We start from the raw sequence: 16198 nt of genomic DNA on the forward strand, positions 1-16198 counted from the left end.
TGCTTCTGATGTATTTACAGAGTGACTTGGGATCCACCTTAATCCTAATTGCCAAGGACTTTTCATGGCCCTCCTGCCTTTCCTTAATTCCTATCTTTAGTTCTTCTTCTGGCTTCTTTATACTCTTGTTTAGTTTGATCCCAGCTTCCAAAGCTTTACCTACTTTTCCTTTTTGGCTAAATTCATCACCTCACTAGATATCCAAGGTTCTCTTACCTCATTTGTATACTGCATACATATTTTGATAACAAATGGACTAGGTGAGAGTAAGAGTTTGCCACGGACTAGAAGGGCCAAGATAGCCTGTTTCCGTGCTGTAATTGTTATATGGTTATATGTACTTTGAACTTTGATGTATATCACTTCCTCGTGCTCAATTGCACCACTACATCTTTGTACCAATGGAATTGTGTGAATGCTTAAGCTTCTCTTTTCCTTTTGTGGAATATATTCTTCCTTCAATCTACTGTCTACTGAGCAGTATTTTACATATTTCCCATAGATGCTTTACACATCTATTTGTCAAGATTGCTGCCCATATTAACTTTCCAATCTCTTACTTGATTTTCATCAGTATTATTATCATTTAAATCTGCATTATATATGATCACTTTCGTCTCTGTATTCTTCTACTTTACCTCCTTTATTCAATTTATTTCATTCTCCATTACCGGATCTACTAGCAAATAATCTTCAGGTGACTTTTTTCAGTCAGAAAGCACTCCCTCTGTCGCCTTTAACTATCTCTTCCCTCCAAACAGTATCATTTATGGTTGAAAAACTCACAATTACTTATTTTCCACTCATTTCCCTAACAAGAAGCTGCATAATTTAAGAACTGCACAACTAGAAAAGGCAGGTCACTCAGGCAGAGGAAACCACATGAAAAACGTGAGTATTTTGACAAGTTTTATTTGCAGAATAATTTATTTGTCATAAGATACAGAGTATAACACAAATGCAACACAGTGGTTGCACAGTGATCAAAAACTGGGAATGAAATATTTGAAGATAATTACTTTTAGAGTAGATAGGTAATGTGGAAAACAGATCATTAGGTAAAGGGAATTTCCTGGAAATAAGCATGAGACAAAAATGGCGAGAATAAATCTTGGTTCAGAAACTCAAGTCTGGTGAAGCTACGAGACAATGCAGGTAACACAAGGAAATTAAGTTTGTAGGCTCCGAAGTAATACTCATTCTACCTGATCAAGCAAATCAGCAGTATGCAGCAAGGGTAGTGCCATAATTTTGGGAAACAATCTTCAAATAAAGCCAAATAGAACATTAAAATGAGTAGCTTGTAGGTAGTTCATGGAGTGTGATACAAGATAGATTTCTGGGCCAGTATGTCACTGAATCAACAACAGAATAGGCCATTTTAGGCTTCAAATCATGAAGGGTTAATTAGCAATCTTGTAAAAGAATTCTCCAGAGAAGTGTGATTGTACTATAACCACACAGATGTACGTTACTGAACTTACAATGGAACATGCTATCTTGGATCTGGTCCTGTACAATGAGACAGGTAAAATTAGCAATCTGGTAGTTAGGGATCCTCTTGGAAAGAGTGATCACAGTATGACTGAGTTTCTCATACAAACGGAGGGCATAATAGTTCAATCTAAAACCAGTGTATTATGCCTAAGCAAGGGAGACTACAATGCGGTGAGGGAGAGTTGGATAGGGTCGACTGGGAAAATAGGCTATATGGTGGGATGGTTGAGGAACAGGGAAAGACTCAGATTTTTCCAGAGTGCTCAATAAAAGTATATTCCAATTAAAAGCAAGGACAGTAAAGGTGGGGACAGCCAGCCACAGATAACTAAGGAAATAAAGAAAGGCATCAAACTAAATGTTCGTGCATAAAAAGTCACCAAGAATAGTGGGAAACTGGAAGATTGGGAAAACTTTAAACAAAAGCAACAAAGAATCACTAAGCGAGTAATAAAGGGAAGATAGATTATAAAAATAAACTAGCACATAAAATAAAATAGATAATTACATAAAGTGGAAAAGGATGGCCAAAGTGAACATAGGTACCTTGGAGGACAAGAAGGGGGAATTGATATTAAGTAATGAGGAAATGGCCGTGGCTTTGAATGACTATTTTGTGTCAGTCTTCACGGTGGAGGACACGTCTAACATGCCAAAGAGAGATGTGATGGGAGGTGAGGACCTCGATACAATAGCTATCAGTAAAGAGGAAGTGCTGAGTAAACTTGTGAGCCTGAAGATAGACAAATCCTCCAGTCTTGGTGGAATGCATTCCAGGGTACTGAAAGAAATTGCAGAAGTTATAGTAGAGGCTTTGGGTGATAATTTACCAAAATTCTCTGGACTCTGGGCAGGTCCCAACAGATTGAAAGAAGGCGAATGCCACGCCAAGGTTCAAAAAAAGGATGTAGGCAAAAGGCAGGTAACTACAGGCCAGTTAGTTTAACATCTGTAGTTGGGAAAATGCTTGAAGCTATCATTAAAAAAGAAATAGTGAGGCATCAGTAAAGAAATGGATCCATCAGGCAGACCATCATGGATTCAGCAAAAGCAGGTCCTGTTTGACAAACTTACTGAAGAATATAAATGCAGTGGATAGAGGGAAACAGATGGATTTTTTTTTAAACTTGAATCTCCAGAAGGCGTTCGATAAGGTGCCACATAAAAGACTTAACCATAAGATAAAGATGCATAGAATTGGGGGTGATGTATTAGAATGGATATAGGATTGGTTAACTAATAGAAAGCAGAGAATTGGGCGTTTGTCTGGTTGGTCAGTGGTGAGTAGTTTGCTGCAGGGGTCAGTGCTGGGCCCGCAACTATTCACGATATACGCTAACGATCTGGAAGAGGGGACCATGTGTAGTATATCCAAGTTTGCTGATGACACTAAATTAAGTGAAAAAACAAATTGTGTAGAGGATACGGAGAGTCTGCAGAGAGATATAGATAGGTGAAGTGAGTGGGCAAGGGTCTGGCAGATGCAAGGTCATCCACTTTGGAAGGAAAAATGAAAGAGCAGATTATTATTTAAATAGTAAAAGACTGCGGCATTCTGCTATGCAGAAAGACTTGGGAGTGCTTATGCATGAATCGCAAAAGGTTAGTTTGCAGGTGCAGCAGGGTATCAAGTAGGCAAATGAAATGTAGGCCTTCATGGCTAGAGTGATTGAATTTAGGAGCAGGGAGGATATGCTGCAATTGTATGAGGCCACATCTGGAGTACTGCATGCATTTCTGGTCTCCTTACTTGAACAAGGATATACTGGCTTTGGAGGCGATGCAGAGGAGGTTCATCAGGCTGATTCCAGAGATGAAGGAGGGGTTTAGACCGTGAGGAGATTGAGTCGCCTGGGACTGTACTCACTGGAATTCAGAAGAATGAGAGGAGATCTTATAAGAAACGTTAAAAATTGCGAAAGGGATGGATAAAATAGAGGCAGGAAAGTTGTTTCCACTGGTAGATGAGACTAGAACTAGGGGACATGGCCTCAAGATTCGGGGGAGTAAATTTAGGACGGAGATCAGGAGGAATTGCTTTTCCCCAAGAGTGATGAATCTGTGGAATTCTCTGTCCAATGAAGCAGTGGAAACTACCTCAGTAGATATATTTAAGACAAGGTTAGATAGATTTTTACATAGATGGGGAATTAAGGGTTACGAGGAAAAGGAAGGTAGGTGGAGATGAGTCCATGGTCAAATCAGCTATGATCTTATTGAATGGCAGAGCAAGTTTGACGGGTCAGATGGTCTACTCCTGCTCCGATTTCTTATGCTCTAAATTTTATAGCAATTATTATATTGATTTGATTAAGTCTAAAATTACATATTCTCAATTTAAGTAAAATCAGAGAGATATGCTGGGTGAAGTGGATGGAGAGATTAAAAGTATGACAGCAAATAATTGCAGGTATTTATAGAATTACAGGTAATTCTCAATGAATGTAGTTTGTTGAGGATTAAAACTGCTGTGGAAAATTGTAGTCATGACCTCCTCGAGGATAGCATTGTTTAAGAGGTGGCATTTCAATGCACATTGTAATAAATAGGAGTAAGCCCAGGGTCTGTATGTGTTTTAAAAATAAGCAAAGCTTGACCAACAAGTTGCTGGAACAAACAATTTAATAATCTACTAAGCAGTATAAAAAATAACTACAGGAAATTATAATGGATATTCAACAGTGACATTGGACAAATAAGAGTCTAATTTCACAATAGAAAACAAAGAACATTATTCAAATTATGGGGCTTGTGGGTGTCATGAGAATGAGGAACTTAAGAGTAAACTGATGTAAAAAAAAGGTACAACATAGATTGGTTCCTTAAGGTTGTCATAGCAGGGGGAGGTTGTGAGGATACTACCTATTAAATGCTCCCCATGGCGTGTGTCTCAAATAACCTCTTGACAACAAGTCCAGTTCCCCGTCTTCATGTGTGGCTTAGCTACAACAGAACCGTTTCTACGGATAGCAGAAGGGGCAAAGCTTGGTCACTGGTGCCTTAAAACCAGTTGCTTCAGGCAGATGGGGTTCGTCAGTCATGGTTGGTAGTTCATCTAGGAGAAGGGAAAACTCTGATCTCAATCTCTCTACCTTGCAGCTATACCCACTCATGAAGAAGGTTTTGGGACTTAACCCTGAGAAAACCTCTAAAGCTGGATTCCCTAAGGTAGCTCAACACCGACTGCAACTCCTGCGACACCACTGGTGCCAAACTGCATCTGTCTCAGCCGTTCCTTTGGATTCATCAGCCGCACGGAGAGGGGAAGCCTACTACATGAGCAACAGCTGGCTCTCGTACTGCCTTGACTTATATATCATGTAGACAGCTAGGACACAACATCCATGGTCAACACCAACCAATGGAGGGTCTGAATACAACATAGATTAATAGAATTAAAAAGCACTAAATTCCATACAACTCAAAGTTGATAGTAGTTTCTAAATTCTGAGATCCCTTTGGAATGGAAGAACACATAAATCTTGCTGAACAAGAGTGGAGGGAGAAGCAGGAAATCATAGGTAGGCTAAGTAGAGAGAGAAGGCTGGGATCTCACAAAAGAAATGATAACAGACTACATTGCAAAAATTCACTGGTTAAATAGTCAAAGGCAAAAGAGTTTTATGCAAGGTTTGACAAAATTATTGCAGCCCATATTTAAAGATCTACTGTAACTAACAATCTAGATAAGCAGAACAGTGAATGGAATATAGAGGGTCTTTGAAGAAGCACATCAAACGCCTGTCACATAGGCGTTACTGCAACTAGAATTGAAAGGATTGGTGGTGTAGGTTATTACAGAATGTAGATTAATTACAAACAAGAGAAAATCTGCAGATGCTGGAAATCCAAGCAGCACACACAAAATGCTGGAGGAGCTCAGTAGACCAGACAGCATCTACAGAAAAGAGGACAGATGACATTTCAGGCCGAGACCCTTCCAGTCTGTTATGTAGACTAATTAATGGACTCTGACCGCAAGTACAGGGTGGAACCAATGGGTCATTTAAGGAATGGCAAGCTTCAATCATCAAGATCAGATTTTATTTCTTAAATGGTGAAAGCTTGCTCATGTGTAGAAGGATTTGGGAGCGCTTATGCATGAATCACAAAAAGTTGGTTTACAGGTGCAAATGTGAGAAAAATAGAGGCATCAATTGGAATGAGTGGGCAAGAAGGCAGTTGTGCTATAATGCAGGAGTTTGTGAAATTATTTACTGTAATAGGAAAGTTTAAAAAGCAGAAGAGTAAATGTTATGCAGGAGAATTTAGTGATCCCTTGGCTTGAATTATGAAAACATGCCAATTAAATGACTAGAAAGGCAACTTTCTATTAGAGTATTATGTGGGAATTGGAGTATAACAAAATCAACATGACGCTGCAATTATTCAGGGCTTTGGTGAGGCCACACTAGGAGTACTGCATTTAGTTTTGGACTCTTCATGGAAGAAAGGTTGTACTTGTTTTTGAAGGCATAAAACGAACATTGAACAGATTGATACCTGGAATGAGGGGGTTGCATAATGAGGAGATATTGCATAGGATGCACGTTCATACAAGAACATCAGAAATAGTAGCAGGAGCAAACCACCTGACTTTTTGAACCAGTTCTACCATCCAAAATCCCACATGATCATTTATCAAAGCGTCATTTTCCAGCAATATAATTTCCCTCTCCTCTCTTCATATTCCAAAAGATCAATGTCTATTTTGATTTAGCCTCCATTGCTGTAAGGAGAAGAGAATTCCAAAAGTTCACCACCCTCTGAGTGAAGAGATTTTTCTTCCCCAGTCTGAGTCTTACTCTAAATCTATTCCCTTCTTCCTTGGACACCACAGACAGGTGGAAATAATTCTCCCTTTTAAGTCTTTAAAAATTTTTGAATGTTTGCGGAAACCACCCTCTCATTCAAAGTAGTAAGCCACCTGGTCCCTCAAGCCTACTCTGACATTCAGCATGACCATGGCTGACCTTCCCCAAGCCCAATCTCATTGTCTGACAACTTCACAGAGCTCTCTATCCCCTAATCTTCAAAAGACCTTCAACAATCTATTCTCCATAATCCTCCAGAGTAAATAATTTCAGTGATTCACCATACTCTAAGCACTACATAGAGACCTAGCCTACTCAATCGCTTTTGCATTGCAAACTCACCATCCCCAGAAGTGGTCCAGTAAATTTCTACTGTACACCCTCTATGGCGAACTGTATCCTTTCTTAAGGCCAAAACCAGGTGCAATATTACAGGCGTGCACTTTCACCAATACCCATTACAATTGTAAGACTTCCTGTTATCAAATTCTTTTGTTATGAAGATCAATAAACCCTCTGCTTTCTTGATCATCTAATACACCTGTACAATGGCCTATACTGATCTGTGTACACATCAGCATTTTTGATTCTGTTCAAAGTGGATGACTTCACAATTTTCCACATTATATTCCACCTGACACGTATTTACCCACTCACTCAGCTTATCAAAACTCCGAAACTCATTGACAACCTTTATCCACGACTCATTTACATCCTCCTCAGAGCTCATAATCATATACTGTCAACAAACTTGGAGAAGAAAATGGCATTTAGACCCCTTAGCCAAACTGTTAACATAGAATGTGAATACTTGGGGGCCAAGCACTAAGCCCTACAGTACTCCACTAGCCAAAGCTTGCTGACTGTTTACACTCAAACTTTGCTTTTTTGCTGAATAACCTCTTCACTGTCCACATCAGTATGTTGCTCAAAATTCCATATGCCACATGCCAGTGTATCATCCCATTTTCATTTGTCCTTCAATATTCTTGACCAACCTGTATGCTGAGACCTTCAAAAATCTAAATCCACCATATCTTCAAGCTTCTCCTCATTTATTCTAGTAATTGCATCCTCAAAGAACTCCAGCACAACAGAATTTACATTTCATGAATCTGTGTAGGCTCTATTCAAAACTATTATTCTTTTAAGGCATTAACTGTAACCTCAAATAGTTGGTCCATAGGAGACCCTACTGTGGTTGCAGGGTAAACGTCAAAAAAACTGCAAGTGGTGAGCACACAGAATTGTGGGAAAGTACCATTAAATGCATTTTAATTTCCAGTGGCAAGGATGGCAGTGAACTAGCTGAACCAGTTAAATAGTTGTAATGTTTTTATTTAAATATTACATTCATCCCATTAAACACTACTGTGGACTATCGTTACTGTTATCTTTGTCACTACAGTTTATCAATCAGCAGTATATAGCTCAGAAACATGATGGACTTGATTTGCAGGACCTGCTGTAGAACCATGCAAATTTGGAATCTGGGAGGGACCCAATGGTCACAAATTCTAATATTTAGCCCATCTGCTTGCTCTGGTTTGTCAGTTGGAGCAGAACTTCTTAATAGGTATCAAAACCTATTGCATTAATGTTGCATTTTTAATCTATGAAAGGCTCGAAAATTTTTCAAAAGAACCAGACAAATCTGAGACCAAGAGATTGTTTTTAAGCAACCAAAAAAAAGATTCAGGAATTCAAGAGACCGTAATAGCTTAAGACACCAAGGTTAGAGAAACAGAAAGCTGAGATGTAACAGTTTTAAAATCGAAGCAATAGTTGCATCAAGATTAGTACAGAGGGAGAGAACAAGGTAGTGGATGAAGAGGGCTTCGTGCATGTTTGGTAATGTGCAAGGATTTTAAATCGATGTCTGTTTAGGGAGAATTGTGCATGAGGGGCCGGGTACGACAGAAATCAGTTTGGTGAAACTAACAGCAGAAATATATCCATTACAATTCTGCAATATAACTCACTCACATTCGGCTTTGATAGCTGCACTGTTGATTGGTAAAAACGGACGTCGTGCTGCCTGCCGTGGACGGAACAGATTCCGACAGTAATACCGTGCAATTTTGGTTAATCTTGTTGTCTGGAGACAGAAAGCCTGCCTAGTCTTCAGTGTAAACTTGGGGTTAGCATTCTTCACCCAGTACCCATGTGGATTCTAAAAAATAATTAGAAAGCATTTTTGTTTTTGCTGTAGCTGCAGCTTGTGAAACACCATAAAACATTTTGACCTTACCCCCACTACCCACAGGATCCATAAAAAAAATTAAGGTAATAAATGTTTAATTTTTTTCAGCAAAAACAAAAAAAGGCACAGGGATTTTGTCAATTAACACTTAAGGTCTAGACCAGTAATCCCAGGAACCTTCCAAAATTTTACTACTCACACACTTCAGAAGAACCCAGCAAGGAGTTGTTGTTCTTAGTCACACCTCACACCACTACCCACCCCCCAAACAGATTTTACACTCCTAGGTGAATTCTAAACCACGGGATATGCCTACTGATCAACCTATCCACTGAGCAACAGCAATTCCAACCAATTTAAAAATTAGATTTCAATCCAATGGTCTCAAGGACAGAAAATTGTAATAGAATCACCTCACATCTTCACTCCCATCTCATCACCCACGCCCCCTTACCCGGTCAAAAGTCACACCATACAGCTTTCTATTATATCCTTGCATTCAAACTATCACACACACACACAACACACAGCATCTCCTACTATCAAAGGGCTAAATCCAGTGGTGTGCTGGAGGCCAAGTGGCTACCACATACATGAGGTTTTGCACATTGCATGATAGAGTAAATAGGAAGGCCCCATTTCTAGCCAAGAATCAAAATCCAGTACACCTAAATAATTGGGAAGAGAGGAAGCAAGGGTGCACCCCACCACCTCACAATGGCCAGGGGATGCTTAGGTCTGGAACTCACTACCTGAAAGTAGAAGAAACTCACATTAAACATCAGGAGAGTGTGCTTTTGAAGAGCTGTGACTTTTAAATGCTCTCCCATCTGAACTATTCACTTATTTACTTGACAGGCAGGGGGCTGAACCCAGTGCTGATTGGTGGGAAAACACTTGAGAACTTTATCAATCACCACAGACAAAATGATCTCTTTCTGTATGTTAAATTTTTCATGACTTCTATGGTTGCTTCTGACATCCTTGAGTATATGCCACCTCTCCATTATCCCACTTACATGCTTCCTCCCTCACCCTTGAGATCCATGGCCTTTCCAAATATGAACTGGAGGAAACTTGCTCAATTCGTCCCAAGCGTCAAGAGATATTGAGAATGACACAGCAGAATTAGCTGCTGTCATTGCATATGTAGAAACTGAGAATTTGCTTTCTGATGAAGGTGTAAATGAAAAATGTGAGGAGAACAAGTGCATGGGAGACTACCTTTGTTCTAGAGACGTGTTCTAAACCACTTAGTTGTGACATTCCACCCCCCTCCCCAAAGCTGGAGAACTCTCCTAACTGCCTTATGTGATCAAGGCACTGAATGGATTCTGCTGATGACCTTACAATATCAGAAATAAAACCCTGTTATATATAAACAAAATGGTCCCTTTACACTTCTTGAATCATAAAACTATAGCACTTACTGAGCTATTACGGTTAGGTCCAGGTCTCTCACCCTCGAGTCTTGTTGGCATTTTTAGGCCACCGTACTTCTTCCAGTAATTCCAACAAGCTGCACAAAGTCTGCACTGCATATTAGGAGGGCCCCAGGAGTACCACTGATATGACTGAGTTGCTAAAGAAGGAACATGAAAAGCTCTTGTCAATGATCTAAGAAATAATCATATTCAATTATCAGATAAAGAGCCCACAGTACATGTGCTTACATTGATAGTAATTTAGCAATTCACATCACACAGAGTTTATGTTTTTGTAGAAAAGACAGCAAAATAAATTTCCATATGATATTTAAGATCAGAGTCTCTGATTGGTGTGAAGGTTCAATTGGTAGAACAATGGGATTTAAACGAAGAGGGTTGGAAAGTGGGCAGAATCTGTAGAGTGTGGGTCAGATGGTCGAGATGTATTGCATTGACAGCGGAGCACCAGAATGTAGATGGTAACGAGGACAGGATATAAACAGACCAGAGAACAGGGACTGCTATGGAGGGAGGGGTTAAGGCTGTGGAGAAACAAGAATCCAGATCAGATAGAGACAAGCTGTCCCATCAATTATCTCCAGACAGGTACGCTATTGTTTCACTTTCTAAATCAGACACCTTGTTGCTCGAGTTTAGCTGATTCTTAGTTCATGTTTACCTTCCAATACTCCAATCCTCTCCCTCAAATGAATCATTGAGCCAAGTAACTTGTGATGATCACAGGGATCCCACTCCTGCTGCGTAGAATAACAATGTGCTGCATGCCAGTCAATGGCAAATTCACCAGGAAAAAAATAGCAGATTCCACTCACTGTAGCAGCTCTCACAGGCTCTGCCGGCTCCTCCATTCTGGCCCTGGAACCCAGCTCCATTCACCATCCCTGGCTTAGCAACTGTGTTATTCACATTGATCTGGTTGGGGTTTGGTTTGTTGCTGCGGAAAATTAGAGATGAATATTAAAAATTGTAAGTTGACCAGAAGAACTTGGTCTTAGTTTGAGAATGCATTTTGATTAAAATAAAAATAAATTTCAAACGATGAGAGTTGCACCTGATAAATCAGCTTTAACACTACTATTCCTCTCAATTAGAAGAGAGGGAACAATTCTTTTGATGGAATACTTGGTAAATGTCGTGATTAATGTATTCGCTTTACAGAATCAGATAGCAAAGAATGGGCTCTTCTCAACCACCTCATCAATGCTGACCATGACACTTCATCCCATTTGCCTGTTCCAAGTCTGTTTCTCTTCATGCCTTTCCTATCTAGGTATCCTGTCCAAATAAATTTTAAAGGTTGTAATTTTGCTTTCCTTTACCAGTTTTGCAGACAGATTGTTCCAGATTGTGATAAACCAACCCTTCAAATCTCCATCATACAAAATGGAAGATTAAAGTTATCCCCTCCAGTTAAAAGTAAAGGCCTCGCAAAACGTCACAATTTATATATAGCACTAGTATATAGCCCAACATTAAACTTCCCTTTAGTGAAGAAGCATATGCTTATTCATATGAAAAGCTTAACACCCAGTTCAGTCTGGCAACTATTATGATTGTGTACAATTTATTCTGCTAGTACAATAGCATGGCATTTCTTTGACATGGGAAAGATAAATCCATGAAAGTACTTACTAGTTGGGGATGTACACCTGTTTTAATCGGCTTTCAGCTTCAGCTGCCTTCAAACGTTTCTGGAAAATAAATTAACCACTTTATTGAACTAAAGGACTATTTCATGAAACAGCTCCACCAATATGTGGACACGAGGAATTCTGCAGATGCTGGAAATTTAAGCAACACACATAAAAGTTGCTGGTGAACGCAGCAGGCTAGGCAGCATCTCTAGGAAGAGGTACAGTCGACATTTCGGGCCGAGACCCTTCGTCAGGACCAATCCACTAATATGTGCATTCACATAAATACTTGATCTAGCTTCATTCTCACAGATGTCTGATTCTTCATGCCACTTATTTGAACCACCGCTGTATCATCATACTTTGAGCAGGCAGCTCCAGCTATGATGGGCGCATAGGAAAACTCTGTCCTTGAAAGCAAGGACAGTGTTTGACTTGGAAGGGAACTTTCATCCAGAGTCCAGGTATGCTGCAACAAGCAACTCTCATCTACAGCACTCAGAAGTTTTTCCCAACCGTCGAGACTGGGACTACAGTGGTTTCCGGCCGAGGACCATCAGTTAATGGGGACATCCACTCAATTTGGACAACTTTCAAAGATGAAAATCTAATCGAGAAAATAGCCGACATTCCTATCGTTTATTTGGGACACTATGCCACTTAACTGGGGCAAGGGCCTGTTGCCAAACAGCCTCTAACTACCTAAAGTTGCATGGCTGTTAGATACCACACTGATTGGAGCGAACAGTTTTTAAAATAGCGCCGGATGTGTGTGTTGGTGTTTTTCTTTTTAAAGTGATTTTTGTCACTGATAGTTGGTGAGAAATGAGCAGTAAGGCAAATCAGAACTATTTTGCTCACTGCAGTTTCAAGTGTTCAGCTTTGGAGATGCCAGAAACGGCCATAAGTGAAAATGTATGTTACAATGAAAATGAAGGTTTAGAGGATGACAACTTGTATGAAGGCAGTCCATTATCTGTACTGGGTGTCTGTGCTATTTTGTTCATTCACAGTCAAAAGAACATGATGCTGATGAATTCCTACATTTTTAAGTATAGGAACAAATACACAGCTTTATAGTACTCTAGTATAATTTGTTCTGTATTTCATTTAATACATAATTTGTTACCCAGTCTGTCTTCTTTATACCTTTTTAGCTATTTCCATGACATTTCAGCTATTTGGGGCAATCACTTAATTGGGTCAAAATGTATTGATCTTGATGTGTCCCAATTAACCAAAGTCCACTGTATTTTCTTTGAAGAAAATAAAGCTGAAGGTGTTTAGACAGGAGCATATAGGCATCTTTTATAATATCAGTGTGAATCACCATATCCTTACAAAGGTGTTGCATAATCAGACTTGGTCTTGTCAGTTAATATATGCTCCCTTTTTTCAGCTATTCTGCAGAAACATTTGTTCACATCCAAAATTTAACAGTTATATTTATCCAATTGCAACTACTGAAATTGTATTTACTTACTGCTATACTTGTACTTAATGATTTAATGTATTTCGAGGACAGAGAGATTCTTCCACCAGGTCTCCCCTGCATGTCCGCCTGAGCTGAATAAAGACATCTAAAACTTCACTGAAGGAAAGTCAACAAAGAAAACAAAAGCACAATTCTCTACCTGCTGTACGTATCTGTCCGTGGTCTTCCACATGTAATAGTATTCGATTATACTGGTTAGTGATTTCCAAGGAAGCTGAAAGAGGCATTAAGGTGGCAATTAGTGTCCAGAATACATAATCTATTGCAACACCAAGAAGCCCCACCTAAAATGCTCTCCATGGACCTTCAACCACCACCTTTAGCCAAACATCTTTGAACAACTGTGACCACATGAAACCAAGCCCAAGCTGGAAGTTTAAGACAGACTATACACTGCACCTGTGACAATTCCAATCCATCTCTCAACGCTCAATTAAATATGTAATGTAGGAAAACATAGTGAATAACCAGAGTATTGGAATGAATGACCAATTGATGTCCTTATGGCAAAGGTCATTAAACAAACATCAAGGAGGAGGTATTAGAACTGTTCAAAAAAAGTCATCAGCTCTTTTATGGAGAGAGAGCATGAGAGAGCGAAAATACATCTCAGTTCAAAATCTTACCTAAATACCAGTAGTGTATCATTTCCTCAGAACTACTTAATCTCTAGTCATAAGACTATGACTTGAAACCAATGTCACTTCAATTTCAAAGAATTAGCAACTGTATGTAAATACAAGTTCAAGCTTCTTCACTAATACCCAAAACGCCCTACAGACTACAAGATCTTTATTTTGTAATATGAAGAATAAAGTCACTGATTTCTATTTTAAACTGGAGTAGTTAATTCTCCTTTAACCTACAGCACTTCTCCACCACTAGAGGATGCCAATGTTCACAAAATATCAAGCTATGACAAAAAGGGCCATTGCAGGAATCAGTTGTTTTCACCCATAATTCCACTCTGTGACAAGCCTTTCCTTCCTGGAATCATTCTCGTGAACCTCCTCTGAACTCTCCCCATCCCAATGTCAGTACATCCTTTCTTAAACAAGGGACCCAAAACTGCTTATAAAGCCTCAGGATTAGATCCTCGCTTTTATATTCTAGCCCTCTCAAAATGAATGCTAACATTGCATTTGCCTTCCCCACCATCAACTCAACCTCAAAGTTAACCATTTAGGAATCCTGCATGACGACTTCCAAATCCATTTGCACCTCGGATTTTCGAGTTTTCTCCCCATTTAGAAAATAGTCTGTGCTTTTATCCCTTTGACCAAAGTGCATAACTATACACTTCCTGACATTGTGTTCCATTTGTCACTTCTTTGCCCAATCTCCTTTTACTGCCTCCCTGCTTCCTTAACACTACCTGAGCCTCCAACCATCTTCGTATCATCTGCAAACTTGGCCACAAAGCCATTAATTCCATCATCAAAATCATTGACACACTATGTAAAAAGAAGCAGCCCCAACACTGATCCCACTAGTCACTATCAGAAAAGGCTCCCTTTGGTCCCACTCTTTGTCTCCTACCATTCAGCCAATACTCTATCCATGCTAGTATCTTTCGTGTAATACCACGGGCTCTTATCTTGTTAAGTAGCCTCATGTGCAGCACCTTGTCAAAGGCCTTCTGAAAAATCCAAGTACACAACATCCTCAGATTCTCTTTTGGCTATCCTGCTTGTTATTTCTTCAGAGAATTCCAACACGTTTATCAGGTAGATTTTCCTTTAAGGAAACCATGCTGACTACAGTCTATATTACCATGTGCCTCCAATTTCCTCTCTTTTGCCTCTCTCCCTTCTTGAAGAGTGGAGTGACATTTGCAATTTTCCAGTCCTCCAAAACCATGCCAGAATCAAGTGGTTTGTGAAAGATCATTATCAACGCCTCCACAATTTCTTCAGCTCAGTCTTTCAGAACCCTGGGTTTATTTCGTATACTGCATGTATTCAAATATTAGGACCTGTGTTTTATGCTTATGAATCCTTTGATCCTAAAACATGCCTTCCAACTGGTTTCTACAGAATCACAAAAACTGAAATTAGGTAGCACCTTCTTTCTCTATTTAATAATAGAAGTGCAAGGCTGAGTATCAACCTGAGCACAAATCCAGCACTTATCCGATTCAATCAAAGGAAAAGCAGATTAATAAACAGAGCAAACCAACTACCATACTGTTGCTCAGAGGATGGAACTGGCATTGTGCTCACAAACCAGAGAGACTCTGCAGGCAGAACCCCAGACAATGACACCACCCTCACCCATCTTCTCAACTCCATTGCCAAGGATCAGCCATCAGAATAATCCAACCCCTTCATTACTAATAATTAGTACAGAAAATGCTGAAAAAACTCAGTTCAGATGAAGCAGCATCTGCAGAAAATGAAGCAGTTAATGTTTCAGGTCAGAGAACCAAGAATATGAGGAGACGTTTTTTATGTAGCAGGGAAGGCGGGAGAGGAAAATGGCTAGAACAAAGGAAATTTTGCAGGCAAGATGAAATAATGTGCTGCTAAGAGGCAGTAAAGCTCTTTTGTATAATTCGTTGCTAATATTGTACAGTTGTATCTAGAGAAATGGAAGAATAATGAAGACATAAGAAAGAGTAAATGATTTAAAATTAGAAACTTCAACATTGCATGCTGCAGGCTACAATGTGCCCAAGGTTAAAATGAGCTTCCACTGGGCCTCAGTGTAACTTTACAGGGAGCTGCAAACAAGGTTAGAAGGGGAGTCAGGTTATAAATTACAGTGACAGGTAATCATAAACTCATGGTCAACTATTATAGATTAAGCGCCAGTGTTCTGCACAGCAAACACCAAATCAGCATTTGTTTTTTTTCCCCAATGTACTGGAAGCTACATGGTGAACACTGGAAGCAGTACATTTGACTGGAAGATTGTGTGAGTGAATCACTGCCTTACCTGGAAAGTTTAATTGGGTCCCAGGAAGGTGGGAAAGGAAGAGATAAAAAGATGGTATTGCACCTCCTGCAGCTCCTTGGGAAAGTGGTATACAATGGGAGTTAGGCAAGAACATGAGAGCAAACCAAGGATCCATCAAACTGCTGGAAAATGGATGATTCGTAGCATAT

The 16198-nt window shown here is 39.6% G+C and overlaps 1 protein-coding gene across 3 annotated transcripts in view; it reads right to left on the reverse strand.

Moving 5' to 3' along the window:
* The window catches only part of LOC140203938 (metastasis-associated protein MTA1-like), a 183926-nt gene that overhangs the window by 40810 nt on the left and 126918 nt on the right, over window positions 1-16198 (reverse strand). For all 3 annotated transcript variants that reach the window (XM_072270113.1, XM_072270112.1, XM_072270111.1), the window contains 5 exons: window positions 13231-13305; window positions 11595-11653; window positions 10775-10896; window positions 9945-10096; window positions 8298-8484 (listed from right to left, as the gene is read on the reverse strand). In XM_072270113.1, coding sequence (XP_072126214.1) covers window positions 8298-8484; window positions 9945-10096; window positions 10775-10896; window positions 11595-11653; window positions 13231-13305 — 595 coding nt within the window. The remainder of the gene's footprint in view (window positions 1-8297; window positions 8485-9944; window positions 10097-10774; window positions 10897-11594; window positions 11654-13230; window positions 13306-16198) is intronic.

The sequence above is a fragment of the Mobula birostris genome, chromosome 10 (assembly GCF_030028105.1).
Source record: "Mobula birostris isolate sMobBir1 chromosome 10, sMobBir1.hap1, whole genome shotgun sequence".
In the NCBI taxonomy this organism is placed as follows: domain Eukaryota; kingdom Metazoa; phylum Chordata; class Chondrichthyes; order Myliobatiformes; family Myliobatidae; genus Mobula; species Mobula birostris.